The sequence below is a fragment of the Rhincodon typus genome, chromosome 31 (assembly GCF_021869965.1).
Source record: "Rhincodon typus isolate 14 chromosome 31, sRhiTyp1.1, whole genome shotgun sequence".
Classification (NCBI taxonomy): Eukaryota; Metazoa; Chordata; class Chondrichthyes; order Orectolobiformes; family Rhincodontidae; genus Rhincodon; species Rhincodon typus.
In genome coordinates this window covers 47,782-67,885 of record NC_063362.1, presented here as the reverse complement: position 1 = coordinate 67,885, position 20,104 = coordinate 47,782, and the positions used below count along the sequence as shown (strand labels likewise).

Genomic DNA, 20,104 nt, shown 5'->3' with positions numbered 1-20,104 from the left:
ATTTGGTATCGAGACTTGAGTGAAAGAATATCCACGGTATGGGAAAGACATGGAAAATTGCCGGCATCTAAAAGAGAATTTGGGGAGGAAGTACATGTTTTCAGCTTTGTATAATTTGATATAGTTATCTAAAAAGCTATTGTGTCAGTAAATACCTGATAGTATATTTGAATTTGTTTCTGCCCTCACACCACTTAACATTTTATTACATTTCCTCTGGCTGTTTGCTGAAACTTTGATTAATTTCAAACCAGGAATTGATGTTGAGCAGGTCTCCGTCGTCATAAACTTTGACCTTCCAGTGGATAAAGATGGTAATCCAGACTGCGAGACGTACCTTCACAGAATTGGACGAACAGGTCGTTTTGGCAAACGTGGCTTGGCTATTAACATGGTAGACAGTAAATACAGCATGAATATCCTCAACCGAATCCAGGATCATTTCAGTATGTTGTTTAGTCCATTAAATTCTGGCATTTCTATTCTTAAAGTACTTCTGATGCTGATTTTGGTAGCAAGAAAGGTTTGCATTTAGTGGCAAATTATCCAATTGAAATGAACAAATTCCAATTTAACCATGTTGATTAACTTAGAACAATTCAAACTGTTCAGTGTAAGTTCTACGTTTGTATCCTAAAATGTGAACTTCAGTGCTAGACTTTTAGACGTTTCAGCTATGCATTATATTACATAATGTAGAGGAACAGTACTCATTTCAAATTTTCTGGGTTTCTGATCACCCAAAATGTCTTCTAAATATTATTGTTCCACAAGGAGTCCACTTGTGTGCAAATTTCAGCTGCCTGGAATTTCATAGATCATAGAATCCCTACAGTGTGGAAACAGGAACTTCGGCCCAACAAGCCCACACCGAACCTCTGAGCATCCCACCCAGACCCATCTCCCTGTAACCCACCTAATCTACACATCCCTGAACACAATGGGCAATTTAGCATGGCTAGTCCACCTATCCTGCACACCTTTGGACTGTGGGAGGAAACCGGAGCACCCGGAGGAAACCCACGCAGACATAGGGAGAATGTGCAAACTCTACATAGACAGTTGCCCGAGAGTGGAATCGAACCCGGGATGCAGGCGCTGAGGCAGCAGTACCCACCTATTATTTCTGGAGGTAAATGAAAGAATTTTACAGTACAAAAGGAAGCAATTTGACCTATTGTGTTTGTACTGCCTCCCAAAACAGCTCCCCAGCTATAGTCTCGTTCTCCAGCCCCAACTCCAGAGCATCACTTTCAAATAAACATCCACTTCTCTTTTGAAACCTCCTATGGAATCCACCTCCACCATACTCCCATGCAGTGCATTCCAAATCCTAACAGCTGAGTAAAAAAGCTTCTCCTCATCTAAGTCCTAGTACTCTTGCTGACCATCCTGAAATTGCGATGCCTAGTTACTGACTAGTGAAAGCAGAATATCCTCCCTTGCTGTGTTTTTTTAAAAAAATCATAATTTTGAACATCAAAGTCAGCTCTTGATCTTCTCTGCTCCAAGGAGAATAACCCCAATTTCCTTAATCTTTCCTTGTATGTAAAATCCCTCATTTCTAGTATCATCCTAGTAAGGCTCCTTTGCACACTCTCCAGGGCTTTAATATCTTCCTTTAAATAAGATGCCCAGAACTGAATACCACTCCAAATGTGGTTTGACCAATGACTTGTAAAGGTGTAACATCACTTCTTTACTTTTATACTGCAAGCCTCTATTTATAAATTCAAGGATCTTGTAAGCCACTTTAACTGTTTTAACTTGCCTGGCCACCTTCAAAGAATATTGCAAGTGAACCTTGAGGTCCCTCTGCTCCTATACTCCCCTCAAAAGTGTACCATTTGAGCCTGTATTGTCTCATTTTTCTTCTACAAAAATGCATTACCTTATGTTTTTCTGCATTGAAATTTGTTTGCCTATTTGGCCAACCTGTCAATGCCCCTCAAGTCGCTAAGTGTCATCCTCATGATTCACTATTCTCTCTAGCTGCAAATTTTTGATTTTTGTCCTCCACACCATTCTCCAAATTGTTTATATAAACTAGAAAAGACCAAGAGTCCCAACACCGATCCCTGGGGAACACTGCTTTAAACTCATCTCTAATCTGAGAAATGCCCATCTATATATACCCTCTGTTTACATAGCAGATGTTAACTATATGTCACATCACATTTCTGCATGCAAAATTTAAACATTTCTTAGACTTGACTTCTTCAAATTGTGATAACGACTCATTGGCAATCCATGGAGAAAATACCTCTAACTTGAGTTAGTTTTCTAATTAGATGTACACTGATGTTATAACAGTAGTAACCACAGAAACTGAACAGTAATTGTATGTGGGTCATTACTTAAACGCATATATTTTGTCTTGAATGCCAGCATTCAGCCAGACTAATTAAACTCATGATTAATTTGATGTTTCACTTGCTTGGCTATGTTCTAGTGACTTTCAAGCATTACAGTTCCTACTTGGGATCAATCATTTAAAAACCATCATCCTGCTCACTCAATTCTTAAGTTCATATTCATAATAAACAATAAATGAGAACTTCACACATATGTACAAATCAAAAGCTTGAAAAACTGCTGATCAGTACTCAAAATACGAGGTGGGTAATGAGTGAAATGTTTTTAAAATTCCAGACATTTCTGACATCCTTGTGCTTGGTTGGAGTGAATTTTTTGCGAGATTCCTGTGAGAACACTCATGCTAACATTGCTGGTCTAGGCCTGATGCATTGTTCCAGTAAAGCCCAATGAAAGCTGGGAGAACACATCGTTTTCTGCTTGGGCACTTCATAGCTTTCAAGACTCAACATTTGACTTTAACAAATATTAGTGAGACCTTTTCTGCAGTACTGTGCGCAGTTCTGGTTGCCCTCTTCTAAGTGGGATATTGTTAAATTGAAGAGGGTTCAGAAAAGATTTACCAGGATGTTGCTGGGAATGGAGGGCTTGAGTTATAAAATTAGCCTGGGACTACTTTCACTGGAGCATAGGAGGTTGATAGGTGACCTTATAGAAGTTGATAAAATCATAAGAGGCACAGATAAGGTGAATAACTAAGGCCTTTCCCTGAGGTGGGATAAGTTCAAAACTAGGGAGCATATTTTAAGGTAGGAGGAGAAAGTTTTAAAAAGGACATGAGGGTCAACATTTTTTTAGTGTATGGAATGAACTTCCAGAGGAAGTAATGGATGCAGGTACAGTTACAACATTTAAAGGATGTTCGGATAAGTACATGAATTGGAAAGGTTTGGAGGGGTGTGGGCCAAATGCAGGCAGATGTAGTTTAGTTTGGGAACATGGTCAGCGTGGACCAGTTGGACTGAAGGTTTGTTTCCATGCTGTGAGACTCCATAGCTGCCTAACTTAAGATCATGCTGTCCTCCATTCTGATCAGACGCATGGTCTCTTACGTGCCCTCCCTGTCCCTCCTCTTTCACCACCACTGTTTAGCATCTTGCTTGCATGGATATGCTCTCAGTAGTGCTGATCAATTTTCTACTGTTAACACCTATTCTTCAGCTGTAGCTCCTCCATTGCCATTAGTGCTCCCTTTGCCCTTCACTCTGGACGTTCTCACCATCTGTCAAGTTAATCCTCCTTTTCCCAACATCATTCAAAAACTGTCATTTTTAGTCCTATTAAATTCCAAAGAAGAATCACGTCAGACCCGAAACATTATCCCTTGCTCCCTCCTTCCCCATAAATGCTGCCAGGCATTAGGGTTATTTTATTACAATGTTAATTCTAATATAAAGCCAAATGTAATTGCATCTTTTCTAAAATACTATGAATTATTATAAAGCTAATGTGTAGAGCACAGCAACTATGTTTTTCCTCCCCTTCTGCTTTTAGCTTTCCTTTTTTTTAATAACACCAGATTTTTAGTTAGTGTTAGTGGTTGAGCGTAGAGGAGTTTCTTCAACCTTGAAGATTGTATGTTTTGACTATCTGGCTTCGAGTTGGACTTAAGCTAAACAGGAGCCTCTCAACGTTAACTCCTTAGTGGATTACCTACCCTCTATTCAAAATCCCACGGTGCATTTCTTTGTCAAGTGAGGCCAAGCATCCTTTCGTGATAGTAAAGTAGTAAAATCTGTGCCAGTTACAGTTAGGAAGAACAAAACATTAGGTTATTTGAATATATTTTGATTGCATGATTTTAAGTAAACTAAACTAATTGTGACAAATCAATCTCTCCACCAGTTAAGTTAGATGTTGGGACAGATAATTCACGGGAGCAATGAGGAGGATGCTGGGTGAAAAACCTATCTGTGTTCGGGCAGCATCTAAAATTTTTTTTTAAAAACTAGAATAAAGTATAAAACATCCCTCCAGCCCTCTTTCCTTATCTCCCCACACTTACCATGCCCCATCTTTGTTTTTCAGTTCATTCATGGGATGAGGGTGTTGTTGGCTAGGCCAGCATTTATTGCCCATTCCAGAGGCCAGTTATGAGTCAACCACATTGTTGCTGTGGATCTGGAGTCACACGTAGGCCGGTCCAGGTAATGGTGGCAGCTTCCTTCTCTAAAGGACATTAGTGAACCAGATGGGGTTTTCCAACAATTGACAAAGATTTCATGGTCATCATTAGATTCTTAATTTCAAATGTTTTAAGCAAATTCAAATTCTGCCATCTGCTGTGGTGGGATTTGAGTCCAGGTCCCCAAAATATTTCTTCTGTTTCTAGATTAATAATGCAATGATAATATGACTAGGCCATTGCCTCCCCCGTAAGTTAGTCCTGTTAGCCTACCTCTCACACCATCCTTGCCAAGCTATGCCTTTCCAACCACTTTTATGACCCTTTAGGCTAACCCATGACCCCATCCACCATCTTATTGCTCTTAGACATATCAACTTGCCCTTAGACATATCAACTTGCCATGTATCCCAAGATAGTAAGGTTCTGTAAAATAAAATCAAGTGCCTGTTGAAAAACATACTCCATAAAAGCCCACGTATTTTATTCACTCGTGACATTGGCATTTGCTGGCCAGCAGTTTTTATTGACTGTTCTAAGTTGCCCTTGAGAATTTGCTGGTGAGCTGCTTTCCAGAACTGTTGCAGTCCGCATGCTGTAGGTTCACCCACAATGTCATTAGGAAGGGAATCTGAGGATCTTGACCCAGCGACACTGGAGGAGTGGTGATTATATTTCCAGGTCAGGATAGTGTGTGGCTTAGAGGGGAGCTTGCATGTCATGATATTCCTGTGTATCTGCTGCCCTTGTCCTTCTAGGTGGAAGTGCTCTTGGATTTAGAAAGTATTGTCCAAGGATCTTTGAATTTCTGCAGTGCATGTTGTAGATGGTAAACACATTAGTGGAACAAGTGGATGCTTGTGAATGTGGTACCAATCAAGTGGGCTGCTTTATCTTGGGTGGTGTCGTGCTTGTTGTGTTGCTGGAGCTGCACTGTTCCAGGCATATGGGGAGTATTCCATCAACTCCTGACTTGTAGCTGGTGAACAGACTTTGGAGAGTCAAAAGTGAGTTATTTGCCACTTGCTAGCATCTGACCTGTTCTCGTAGCCACTGTTTATATGGTGCGTCCGCTTGGGTTTCTGGTCCGTGGTAACACCAGGATTTTGGTAGTGGGGGATTCAGTGATGGTAGCACCATTGACTGTCAAGGGATGGTGGTGATCATAGCCTGGCTGTAATGAGGTCAGGAGCTGAGTGGCCCTGGCCGATCCCAAACTCGGTATCACTGAGCAGGTGCTGCTTGATAGCATTATTGATGACACTTTTCATCACTTTACTGATTGAGAGTAGACTGATGGGGTGATAATTGGATGGGTTGGATGGTCACATAAATGCACGTGTTTTAACTGTAGTGGAAGAGCTTGATTGGGGAATGGCAGGTTCTGGAGCACCAGTCTTCAGTACTGTTGTTGGAATGTTATCAGGGCCCAGTGCCTTCACCTGTTTCTTGACATTGAGGAGTGAATTATATTGGCTGAAGACTGGTATCTGTAATGCTGAGGTCCATCAGAGAATGCTGAGATGAAGTGGGGGAAGAAAAGGCAGAAATTGCTGGAAAAGCTGAGCAGGTCTAGCAGCATTTGCGAAGAAAAATCAGTTAACATTTCGGGTCCGGTGACGCTTCTTCAGAGCTGATGGTAGCTAAGAAAAGTTGGTTTATATGGAAGGGTGGGGATAAGAAGTAAGTGATAAGTTAGGATAGAGCACAAAGAGAGAAGAAAAGTCAGACAGACAAAGGAGTTGATAACCACTCTGGCTAGGAGGGTGAATAGCTGTTATTGAAGAGACTGATAGTGGCTAACAATGACTATTGTGTAATGGCAGGCTATGTGATTAAAAAGGCCTGGTGTGTGGGGTAGGGGGCTAGGACATGGGAGACTTTAGGCCTTAAAATTATTGAACTCAGAATTGAGTCTGGAGGGCTGCAGGTTTCCCAAGCGGAAAATGAGGTGTTCTTCCAGCTTGCACTGAGCCTCGCTGGAATACTGCAGCAAATCTGAGACACACATGTTGGCCAGGAAACAGGGCAGTGTGTTAAAGTGGCCGGCAACTGGAAGCTCGGGGTTATTTTTGTCGGCAAAACTTAGATGTTCTGTAAAGCTACGCTTCATTTCCCCAATCTTTTTATTTATTCATTCAGGGGATGAAATCATTGCTGGCTAGGGCAACATTTATTGCCCATCCCTAATTGGCCAGAGGGCAGTTCAGAGTCAACCACATTGCTGTGGGTCTGGAGTCACATGTATGCCACACCAGGCAAGGATGGCAGCTTCCTTCCCTAAAGGACATTAGTGAACCAGATGGATTTTTCCAGCAATTGACAATGGATTCATGGTCATCATTAGACTCTTAATTTTACTTTTACTTTTTAATTGAATTCAAATTCTACCATCTGCTGTGGTGGGATTCAAACCCAGGTCCCCAGAACATTATCTGGGTCTCTGGATTAACAGTTCAGTGATAATACTACTAGACCATTGCCTCTCCTAATGTGGAGGAGACCACATTGTGAGCAGTGAATGCAGTAGACTAGATTGTGGAAAGTACAGATCCATGGTAAAGAAAAGGCAGCTGGGTCCAGCAAACTGGAAATCCTGGAACTGGTGTAAAGCGTCAGAGGGGTCACTGATGTATATGGGCAAGGAAGAAAACAGTCAAGGTAGGAAGAGGTGAGTTCTGTGGGCCAGGAGCAGGCTGCCCTGTTTGTGGATTCTTGGAAGGAGGTAGAAGCAAGCTGTGCGAGGCTGGGGGACTATCTGCCTAGAGGTAGTGATGGGGAGATCACCGGATGAAATTAGGTCAGTTACTGTAGTTGATAAAATGGCCTGATGTGCCATTGACCAGGGGAAGACAGGAGTGTGTCTGAGAGCTGGCGCTCAGCCTCTGCAATATTGAGGTCAGTGCACCAGACTACAATTGCATCACCCTTATCAGCAAGCTTAATAACAAAGTCAGGGTTGGATCTAAGCGCATTGAGTGCAGTTAGTTTGGAGGGAGATAAGTCGCCTCAATCTCTTTGTCAACTCCACCACCCTCACCCATTGTCACATTGACAGTTCTCACTGAACAGATTGAGTGCAGGTAAAAGGCTAGAGGGAGAGTGTTGGGACGGGGAGAGGACTCTTGCCCAAAGAAATGGGCACAGAGGCGAAGACAGCAGAAGAGTTCGATATCATGTTGTGCCTGAAATTAATTAAGGTGGGGATGCAGGGGATAAAGCGGAGACCTTTGCTGAGTATCGAACATTCAGCATTGGAGAATGGAAGATTAGGAGGGATCCTGACAGGAGGTGGAGTTGGGGGAGGGGATGGCGTCAGAAGAAAGGGAAGGAGAGGAAGGTTCCAGAGGGCCGTGGGTAAGTGAGTTGTTGCATCTTGTGGGCCTTGATGCCTGAAAGGAAAAGAAAAAGTTTCTGATTAGCATGACGAATGAGCCAGAGGATGAAGTGGAACTGCAGAGTGGTGCAGTCCTGAGCCAGCTGTTGGGGAGAGGTCAAGAGTGTGCATGTGATACAGCATGGCACTGAGTGTGGATCTCAGGATGTTGTCAGATCACTGAGCTACCTGTGATCCTGGGTGGATTCAATGCATAAGGGATGAAACTTGAGTTGGAAGCCACTTGGGGTGAATCTGAGCCAGGTCTAGTTGCTGAGGAATGTGATATGGCTGTGGAAACAAGTTTTAGCAAATACTTGGTCAAACACTGGGAATGACAGTGAAATTAATATCGGTGAACAAGAAAAAAGATTGGAACAGAAATCCTTTTGGACAGAGGAGCAGAGCTTCAAGGGTGGGCATGCATGTGGCAGAGTTAAATATTTAAATTTGAATTAAATATAGAATTTGAACTGCAGATGCTGTAAATCGGGAACAAAAAACAGTAGTTGCTGGAAAACTCAGCGGGTCTGGCAGCATCTGTGAAGAAAAATCAGAGTTAACGTTTCGAGTCCAGTGACCCTGCCTCAGAATGAGACAAATCATCCAGTTGGCATTTCTGGCTGAAGATTGCTGCAAATGCTTCAGCTTTATCTTTTGCACTTGTGTGTTGGGCTCTTCCATCATTGAGGTTGAGGGATATTTGTGGAACCTCCTCTCCAGTGAGTTGTTTAATTGACCACCACCATTTACGACTGGATGTGGTAGGATTGCAGAGCTTAGATCAGATCTGTTGGCTGTGGGATAGCTTAGCTCCGTCTATCACATGCTGCTTATGCTGTTTGGCATGCAAGTAGTCCTGTTTGGTGGCTTCACCAGGTTGACACTTCATTTTTAGGTATGTTTGGTGCTGCTCCTGGCATGCCCTCGTGCATTTTCCATTGAACCAGGGTTAAATATCTGGATTAATGGTAATGATTGAATGGGGGATGTGTTGGGATGTGAGGTTGAGGATTGTATTGCAGTATAGTTCTGCAGCTGTTCATCGCCGGCAGCACCTCATCGCCGCCAAGTCTTGAGTTGCTGGATCTATTCAAAGTCTGTTCCATTTAGAACAGTGATTAGTGCCACACAACACGATGCAGGATATTTTCAATGTGAAAGCAGAACTTTGTCTCCACAAGGACTGTGCAGTGGTTACTCTTAATGATACTGTCATGGTTAGATGCATCTGCAGCTAGGAGATTGGGAAGGATGAGGTCAGATGTTTTTCTGTCTTGTTGCTTCTCTCAACCACCTGCCGCTGACCCAGTCTGGCAGTTGTGCCCTTTAGGACCTGACCGGCTTGATCAGTAGTGCTGCTGCCACACCATTCTTGGTGGTGAATATTGAAATTCCCCACCCATTGTATATTTCATGCCCTTGATTCCCTCAGTACTTTCTCCAAGCATTGCTCACCATGGAAGAGTACTGATTCATCAGCCAAGGGACGAGGTTGTCATGACAATTCATGGGGTCTTGACTCATGTTGAAGACTCCAAGGGCAACTACTTCTGGACTGTATACCCCTGCTAGGTCTGACTTGCTAGTGAGACAGGATATATCCAGGGATGGTGATGGTGTCTGGGACATTGTGTAAGTATAACTGTCAGGCTGTTGCTTGACTAGTCTGAGACCGCTCCTTCAGTTTTAGCACTAACAAGATGTTAGGAGGACTTTGTAGGGTTGTTTCTGCCGTTGTTGTTTGCAGTGTCGTCAGTTGATGCTGGATGGTCCATCCAGTTTCATTTCTTTGTATCAATCGCTGTGAAGTCTCTACAACTGAGTGGCTTGTTAGGCCATTTTGAGAGCAGTAGAGAGTCCACTCCATTAGTGTAGTTCTGGAGTCAAATGTAAGCTGGACTGTGAGGAGGGGAACAAAAACAGAAATTGCTGGAAAAGCACAGCAGGTCTGGCAGCATCTGTGAAGAAAAGGATCAGTGTTAACATCACTAATTAACTGGAACAGGGATATTTCCTTCCCTGAAGGATATGAGTACTTACATTCCTTCATCTTAAAGCTTTATAACAGGTATTTTGTTCAAATATACAATCCCTTATTACAATAAGCTGTGAAATTCATATTTCCACTTCGAAGAATATAAAACGTCATGTAGTTATCAAAAAAACTGAAATTAACACTTACTGTGATTATGAATGTTTATGGAAGCAGTCATGCAACAGTAAGGTATCCCTCAGTTTGTCATCAAGTGGAGATAGAAAGCAAGGATTTTTCTAAATGCCTCGATGGATCCTCTTGACAGTTCCTTTTGACAATTCCAATGAACTGACAGTTGGAGTTTATGCACTTTCTATGATCGTTCATGCCTACTTTTAATAATTCAAGCAGGCACCTTATCATCTCCCCACCCCCTCCCCAGCCGCCGCCACCACCACCACCACCACCACCACCACCCAAACGAGACTAGGCCAGATTGGGAAGTCTGGTCAGCACAGACGAGTTGGACCAAAGGGCCCGTTTCTGTGCTCTCTGACTGTGTGACTCTATTTGAAAAACCCCTCAGTAGGCGAGTGTAAATTGACGATCTTGTGGCGCAATGATAATGTGTCTACCTCTGGACAAGAAGTTCAAGGTTCCAATCCTGCTGCCCAGAAGAATATGGTCACAGATCTAAACCGGTTGAGTAAGAACACTTTTTTTTATCCAGTTGCTAAATGTGATTATAGATATGAAAGTATAACTTGTTTCATAAAAAGCAGTGAAACATTGCTTAATGTACTAGTGGATGGATGTCACACATGCCCAGCCCATTTATACTGGGAAGATTCCATTTTCAGTACTTGGCTTGTGATTTAGTGTCAGTACTTTAATGTTGACAGATGATGCTTGGCAAGAATTTACTAAAGTGATGTATTTTTTTTTCAGACAAGCGCATTGAAAAGCTTGATACAGATGACCTTGATGAGATTGAAAGGATTGCTAACTGAAGTGCAACAGGCTGAACTAGTTTAAACCCTTCTCAACCCTGTGACAACATGCACTGCCCAGCTGCAATTGGACTTTTGGACTTGGAATCCATTGGGTTATTCTGCAACCAGTTTTAAGAACAGACTGACAAAATCAAATTATGTTGAATTTACCTCATTTAAAACTTTGCAGTTGGACTATAAAATTTTGTACTTTTCCTTCAAGTGAATAAAAAATGCCAGGAAATTGTTTACATTTGAAACATTCAACATGCTTTATAAAGTTTGTCTTAGTTAACCTTAAACACAAAAAATAGAAATAAAATTTGAATTGCCAAACTGAAAAAGGTAGGAGATGTAAAAATGTTAAGGAAAAATGGCCTTTTCCATTAGGTGGACTGCATTTTTAGTGGGTTACAAGCATAGATCTATATCTGTGAAGTGAAATGGATACTTAATTGCAAAAATTGGTCTGATGCAAAAATGCCATTACACTATAACACTTCATAATTATCCTTCATTATTTTGCATATGAATTAGAGAAGGTATTGGATTTTTACTGTCAATTTAGCCATGGCAAATCGTTTATTTAGGTTTATTTTCGATGTGATTTATTCATGGCTAGTTGTCTCCTGGATCGATAAAATTATTTTTGATCTAGTTATTAAGTCCATACCTTTATTCAGAAATATCTTCAGTTATACTCGAGCCTGAAGTAAGCAAGAAGAAAATTCTTGTCATAGTGCCACACCAAAAATTCCAGAACTTCTTGGTAACAACTTTCTTTGTTGTAGGAAACAAAAAATTAAAACTAACAATCACATTTTAAAAATCCCAGTACCTTAAATAAGAAAAGTCAATGTTTAATTATGGTTCCTTTAACATTGAAATGCTCATAAGAAAATTTAAGTTCTTGATATTAATTGAGAATCTGGTTTGATTTTTACCTAATATTTCTGAGTTTGGGGAAGAGTAGCATTGCTGGGCTGAAATTTATGTTGAACAGTGAGGAATTTGGACAAATCAAAATAAAAATGCTCTTTGGATAAGTTGTATTACATTAGCATGTAAAGTGCTTTGCTCAATTTAAGAGCTAGCAGGTGATTTTTTTGAAATAGCTGCACTGAATGAACCTATTCTATATAATGAGCTCTGAATATCATATTATATCTGCACAAATGATATGTACCATTGTCAGCCCTTAGATTTGTATCCATTTTATGCTGAGAATGCTTGTGTATGCTGCAATGAGTATAAACCAAAAGTTATTCACTGAATTTCAGAATTGGGATAGCTTTGTAGACCTGTACCCTTCTGTTAAATATGAGCCTTTTATATTCAGTACTTATGTATGAATTGACTCGTGAAAGTATCTTTGCCATACATTATTCTACTGTACAAGGAAGATGGCTAGAAAAACCAATGAATTTGAGGTTTGACATAACCTAGTCAGACTACTGCAGTATGTGAACATCAATTCACCATTGTAATGTTTTCCACTTACACCAGGTCCACATTTATTGAATGGTTAACATTCCTATCAAATACATTTATACATAGGCCAAGCATTTTTAAACCATATCACAAAAAAGTATTGTCCCTTTAAAAATGAGTTTGGAAGTCCACATTTTTATATGTCTGTTTGAAAGCAGAGATTGGATCACTACTTGTGCTTGTGAATGGAATCCCTGCCTTGAACCTGTCATTTGCTTTGTGTGTTGGATATGTTCAGCAGTTACTTTGAGGTAGCTGCCATTGCAATATACCAGCTTTACTGGCACATTTTTTTTTTAACAAATAGTGTTAAGAAACAAGTATTTTGAAGAGTATAGTGATTTTATTTAAAAAGGGAATTCCTGGTTTGGCAAAAAATTATTTGCAGTTAATGGCCAGCTGTTGAAAATCTTACTGTTTATATTTCTCAACTAATGTCTTCAATTGGTGACTGTTGCAGCTTTCCATAGAGTGAAAACTGGTTAACTATCTCACCCCACATTGGAAGTGTTTAAAAAATTGGGGTAAAGAACTAAAAATACAGTCTGAGAAAATAAAATACTTATGCAATATTTTGGCTGTATAATTCTGTTCAAATACAGGAACAAATTAAACTTTTACCAAGTAAAAACTGAAGCTAATTTGAGATTGTACCTAAAATTTTAGGAAAATTTGACAAAATGCCCTCTCTTCAAATATTTGTATACAGACTTTACCTTGAAATGACTGTGCAGCTTAAATTACTGTATTGAATTTTGTATGTTAGGGTGTATGCATTTGTTCACAATGCATTTTTATTTGGTTGTGAACTGGATTGTAATTGGAAATATTTAAACTGCAGAAACGAATGAGTGCTTTGAGTGTCATAATGAATTTGAGATTGAAATGCCTCTAATTTTACAAATTAAAGATAATCTTTGGCAGCCCTTACAATGGAGGAAACTAATCTTGTGTACTATTTGGAATAAAGAATAAGTACGTCACCTATTTTGAAATTTTAACTTATTCATATGGTATTACAGAACTTGAGTATTGTTGGGAAAAAAAGACTCAAGGTTTACATTTTGTGTTTTTCAGGGTAATTCACAAGAAATACCAATGTAAAGAGAAAAACAACATGCTTTGAGAAGTGTGCTGATTGGTTGGCAAGTGAACTCTGAAGGCACTGTTGCCATGGAGAATGAAGCAGTTATGTGGTGAATGATAGTGAATTTTCAAGGTTTTTTAAAATGGTCAAACTGCATGATTTAATGTCATTTCACCCTCCTGAGAAATCAACTGGAGAATGAGTTGAAATAGGTGCAGTATGTTTGCACGTTCTTTGCAAAGAACGAGACCTGTGCATTAATGTATGTAACTTGTAGTACACCCATGTGCACCACACTACAACCTCAATTGACCATCCTAAATTGGCTGTCAGTATAATTTTGTTCTCAGCATTATTTAGCAAGCATGCAGTTGAATACAGATAGGACCTTCTTGAACAGCAGAAGGAGTATTCTGCTTTATACAATCCACCAGTCTTTATGCTACAGGACTTGCATATCTGGCATCTCACTGGCACTGAAATTCATATGCCGCCACAATATCAAACGTTTGCAGATGTTGAAGATCTGGGAAAAAAGATTGCTGGAGAAATTTGGGTCTGGCAGCATTACTGGCCATGGGGTGAACATTAACTTTGCTTTCTCTCCACAGATGCTGCACAGACCTGAGTTTCTCCAGCAATTTCTGTTCTGAGATACAATTTGTTAGTGTGATGGACAGAGCATCTTCTTCGTGGTAAATGGAATTTCTGTTGTTACTGTGCAGCAGTAGTGTACGCAGCAAACATCATCTATTGCTCAAAACTTGGAGGTATTTTACTCAAAGTAATCTGAGATAGATGGGGCACTTTTCAGCACCAAAAACAATTATTTTGGGTCTGTTAGAGTTTCTGCGAAGTAGCCATTATTCTGCAAGATAGGGTCAGAGATCTCATAACCCCAGGTTATAGTCTCAGCAGCTTATTTGAAGATACAAGCTTTTGGAGCCTCACTCCACCTTTCAGGTGTTAGAGAGAGAGTTAGTATCAGACACAGAATTTATAAGTAAAAGATCAAAGGGTCACACCACTGATGAGGATGAATTAAACGAACCTAAGATGCTGTTACTTCTTTAATCACTTAGAAGGTTTTGATTGATTAATATGTATATGTAAATCCCCAAATTCCTTTCAAGTCACTGCCCTGAGAGAACTAAAGATCTTATCAGTGTAAAGAAGTGACATTTTACGTCAGACAATATATGTTAGGTGTGAGGTCTTTAGATCTGTTTGTGTTTTGGCTTAGAGTCAGACTGGTTTTATCTCTAAAGTAGGAATTTATAAAATACAACATTGACTGTCCTGTCTCATCCACCACTTGCACAGCAGATACTCGTGACTTGGCCAACATTGTCTATCTCATAATCTGCAGGCAAGGATGCCTCGAGGCATGGTATATTGGCGAAACCATGCAGATGTGTTGGCACAGCAACAATTGTCAAACAGGGATGTTCCCTCCCATTGGGGGAGCACTTAAGTGGTAAAGAACACTCAGCCTCGGATCTTCAGTAAATGTCAGAGCTGCCTACCAGAGGCTGATAGCCAAGTTGGGTACTCATGAGGGTGGCCTCAAGCAGAATCTTGGGTTTATGTTGCACTACAAGTGACCCCACCACACTATACACTCTGTCACTGTCACTCGCACAAATACCTGGACACATACTCACTCTCCCTTGCACACAGTCTTCTTTCTTCCCCCACCCCCAACCCAACGCACACACACACACACACACACACACACACACAGACACAGTATCCCACACTCTCTTTCCCACACACCGATACGCACTCTCATTCTCGTGCCCGCTCCGTTGGGCTCACTAATATCTGTCTGGGTTGCTCTTGTGACTTCTCCGTGTAGCCAAACATGCACATTGTATGTGGAACATTAGGCAAGTCGTGGAATCCTGCATCCGCTGTATCAGTGATAATAAGGTGTAGAGCTGGATGAACACAGCAGGTCAAGCATCATCAGAGGAGCAGGAAAGCATTTTCTGAAGAAGGGTCTAGGCCTGAAACATCAGCTTTCCTGCTCCTCTGATACTGCTTGGCCTGCTGTGTCCATCCAGCTCTACACCATGTTATCTCGGATTCTCCAGCATCTGCAGTTCCTACTATTTCTCCACTGTATCAGCTAAGCTTTCAAAGAGCTGACCTGTAGGTCAAACTGTTGATATCCTTCATCAGGTCTTGTTCCTTTGAAATAGTCACTTATGTAAATAGTCATTTTGCTAATACAGAACTTGTTTTGCTGATAAAAGAAAATTTTCTTGACTGTTTTCTGCTCATTAGAATAATTCACAATTTTTTTTATTCATTCGTAGGAGGTGGGTATTGCTGTTTGGCCAGCATTTATTGCCCGAACCTAGTTAGCCTAATCTTATCAAAGGTGAGCTGCCTTCTCGAACCACTGCAGTCTGCGTTCTGTAGGTTAACCCGTATTGTCACTAGAAATGGAATTCCAGGATTTTGACCCAGTGACAGTGAAACTAAGAGAAGATATTTCCAAGTCAGGATTGAGACTGATTTGGAGGGGTGCTTGCAGGTGATGGTGTTCCCATGTATCTACTGCCCTTGTCTTTCCAGATGAAAGTGGTTGTGGATTGGGAAGGTGGTGTCTAAGGATCTTTGATTTTCTGCAGTGCAATTTTGTAGATCGTAGACACGGCTCCTACTGAGCATCAGTGGTGGAAGGTGTGGATGTGGTGCCAATCAAGCGAGCTGTTTTGTCCTGGATGGTGTCAAGCCTCGAGTGTTGTTGCAGCTGCATGCATCCAGGCAAGTGGGGAGTACTCCATCAAACCCCTGATTTCTGTGAGATGCGCAGGCTTTGGGGAGTCAGGAGATAAGTTACTCACCACAGTATTCCTAGCCACTGTCTTGGTGATGAGTCCAGTTTAATGTTGTTAACGGGGGCTTTGGTGATGGTAACACCATTAAATGTCAAGGGGCAGTGCTTAGATTTTTTTCTTGGTGAATCATTGCCTGGCATTTGTGTTGCTTACTGCCAATTAGCCCAAGCCTGGATATTGTCCAGATCTTGCTGCATTTGAATGTTGACTGCTTCAGTAACTGAAGAGTTGCAAATGGTGCTGAGCATTGTGTAATCATCAGTGAATATCCAAACTTTTATGACCTTATGATGAAGAGAAGGTCATTGATGCAGCAGCTGAAGATGGTTGGGCCTAGGACTCTCCAACTCCTGAGTTATTCTGGAGCTGAGATGACTGACCTCCAACCACCAAAATGCCCTTCCTATGTGCCAGGTATGACTCCAATCACTGGAGAGTTTGCCCCAAAGCTATTGATTGCTAAGGCTTCTTAATGCTACAAGGTGTGATGTAAACTGATTTTTAAAAAAAATATAATTTATTTCAAGTTTGGGTTCTTGGATTCTGGGTTAATGAGAATTTTTTTTTTTTGTGTCCAAAGTGGGTGCAAGTTTGAAGCCACAGTGATTTTTGAGAGGTTTTGAGGTTTAACTTTAATTGGATCCTCTGCACATAGAGTTTTAAGACTGGACAAGACAAGCTTACTAACCCCCCCTTCCACTTCCTTATCCAAGCCATTTATAGAAATCACAAAGAGCAGAGATCCCGGCAGAACACCACTGGTCTCCGAGCTCCAGGCTGAATACTTTCCATCTACTACCACCCTCTGTCTTCTATTGGACAGCCAGTTTTGTATCCAGACTGCCAAATTTCTCTGAATCCCATGCCTCCTTACTTTCTGAATGAGTCTACCATGTGGAACCTTATCAAATGCCTTGCTAAAATCTATATACACCACATCCACTGCTCTGCCCTCAATGTGTTTTGTCACATTCTCAAAGAATTCAATAAGGCTTGTGAGGCATGACCTGCCCCCCTCAAAGCTATGCTGACTATTTCTAATCAAACTGTGCTTTTCCAAATAATCATAAATACTATCTCTCAGAATCCTCTCCAATAATTTGCCCACCACAGAAGTAAGACTGACTGGTCTGTAATTTCCAGGATTATCCCTATTCCCTTTCTTGAGCAAGGGAATGACATTTGCCACCCTCCAATCTTCTAGAACTACTCTGGTGGACATTAAGATTGCGAAGATCATTGCCAAAAGGGCAGCAATCTCTTCCCTAACTTCCTGTAGTAATCTTTGGTATATCCCATCTCGTGCAGGGGACTTATCTATCTTTGTGGCTTTTCAAAAGTTCTAACACGTCCTCCTTCCTAATATCAACCTGTTCGACCATATCTGCCTGTTTTATGCTGTCCTCACAAACGTCAGGGTCCCTCTCACTGGTGAATACTGAAGCAAAGTATTCACTAAGGACCTCCCCTACGTCCTCTGACTCTGCGCACAAGTTCCATCCACTATCCCTAATTGGCCCTATCCTCACTCTGGACATCATCTTGTTCCTCACATAAGCATAGAACGCCTTGAGATTTTCCTTGATCCTACCCACGAGTAACATTTCAAGGAGGACTAGGTGATGCAGCATTTAAACCAGTCACAGCTTTTTAAGGATGTGTTCACTCTGCAGACTGCAAGGTTCCACTAAGTTGTTTCTCTCTGAAGTAAATGATGATGACTTCACATCATGTGATCGGAATTTTAGTGACAGTCCAACACATTTCTATAAATACACAACAGGAAGTTTATAAGGGCATTAGATTTTAATTAACAGTGCCATATGCTAACAGTTTATAATTGTTTATTTATACCTAGACTTTAATTACTTATAATAAATGGTAATTCTTGTTCAGACCAGGTTTCTGTGCTGTCCTTGCTATCAACATGGGTTTGAAGGTCAGGTAAACTTGGATATTTTGCCTACTTTATAAAATCCTTAACTTCAGTGACAACTCCAGAAATCAAGATGGCACTTGATTTCCAGCATGTTACTCCAATGGTTGTAACAATGTAGAAGGAAGAAACAGTAGCTGGGACATTGATTTTGATTCCATTGAGGGATTTGATTTCAAAATAGATTCTGCTTTTAATGCCTAAATACAATAAGGATGAATTGAAAGATATTTTGCCTAATTTCATATAACTGGACATGTCATTGGCCAAAAGAGGTTTAGACCTTAATGTTAGAGTGGATACGTAATGAGAGAGATTATTTAGCAACTTTGCAAGGTCCTTTGGGAAGAGTGACTATAATATGATAGAATTCTTCATTAAGATGGACAGTGGCAGTTAAATCTAAGACTAGGATCCTGAAATTGAAGCTAATGTTGATGGTATGAGACATGCGTTCATTAGGATAGGCTGGCCAAAGATACTTATGGGGTTGACGGTGGATAGGCAATGGCAGACATTTTAAAGAATACATGGATAAACTTCATCAGTTGTACGTCCCTGTCTGGCGTAAGAGTGAACCAGGGAAGGTGGCTCAATCGGGTAATGAGAGAAATTGAAGATAGTGTTAAAGCCAAAGAGGAGGCATATAAATTGGCCGGAAAAAGCATCAAACCTGAGGAGTGGGAGAAATTTAAAATTCAGCAGAGCAAAGGGTTTAGTTCAGAAGGGGGTAATACAGTATGAGAGTAAGCTTGTGGAAAACAAAACTGACTGCAAAAGCTTCTGTTGATATGAGAAGAGAAAAAGACTGGTGAAGACAAATGTAGGTCCCTTACAGTAAGAATCAGGTGAATTCATAATGGACAGCAAACAGATGGCAGACCAGTTGAACAACTACTTTGGGTAAAAACCAAAAGAAGTGAGGATGCTGTAAATCAGGAACAAAAACAAAATTGCTGGAGAGGCTCATCAGGTCTGGCAGCACCTGTGAAGGAAAAAACAGTTAACGTTTCGGGTCCGGTGACCCTTCCTCAGAACTTTGGGTTTTTCTTCACTATGGTGAATTTGAATAACCTTCAGGAAATGCTAGAGGACAGAGGGTCAAGCATAAAGGGATAACTGAAGGAAATCCTCATTGGTCATGAAATGGTTTTGGGGAAATTGATGAAATTTAAGGCCTGATAAGTTCCCAGGGTGAGTACTTAAGGAAGTGTCCCTAGAAATAGTAGACGCATTGGTGATCATTTTCTAGTATTCTATAGACTCTGGAAGAGTTCCAGTGGACTGGAGGGTAGCTAATGTAACTTCTAAAATAAAAGAGGGGATACAGCAAATGGGGAATTATAGGCTGGTTATCCTGACATCAGAGTTGGGGAAAATGCTGGAGTCAATTATTAAGGATGTAATTACTGAATATTTAGAAAGCGCCGACAGAATTGGCCCAAGTCAACATGGATTCACTAAATGGAAATCATGCTTGACAAATGCTGTGGAATTCTTTTGGGATGTGTCCAGTAGAGTGGACAAGGAAGAATCAGTGAATGTTGTGTATCTGGACTTTCAAAAGACTTTTGACTAGGTCCCATACAAGAGATTAGTAAGCAAAATTAAAGCTCATGTTATCAGAGGTATTGACATGTATGGAGAAATGGTTTGTACTTAGGAAGCAGAGTTAGAATAAACAGGTCCCTTTCAGAGTGGCAGGAAAGTGATGAATAGGGTACCACAGGGTTCACTGCTGGAACCCCAGCTGTTCACAATGTACATTAACAATTTGGATGAAGGAATTAGATGCAATATCTCCAAATTTGCAGATGACACTAAGCTGGGTAGCAGCGTGTGCTGTGAGGAGGATGCTAAGAGGCTGCTGGGTGACTTGGACAGGCTGGTTGAG

The 20,104-nt window shown here is 40.9% G+C and overlaps 1 protein-coding gene across 1 annotated transcript in view; it reads left to right on the top strand.

Moving 5' to 3' along the window:
• The window catches only part of LOC109924175 (ATP-dependent RNA helicase DDX19A), a 79,639-nt gene extending 66,318 nt beyond the window's left edge, over window positions 1-13,321 (top strand). The window contains exons 11-12 of the mRNA XM_048614999.1: window positions 255-446; window positions 10,804-13,321. Of these exons, the coding sequence (XP_048470956.1) occupies window positions 255-446; window positions 10,804-10,865 (254 nt within the window). The 3' untranslated portion in view covers window positions 10,866-13,321. The remainder of the gene's footprint in view (window positions 1-254; window positions 447-10,803) is intronic.
• Window positions 13,322-20,104: the final 6,783 nt, after the last annotated feature.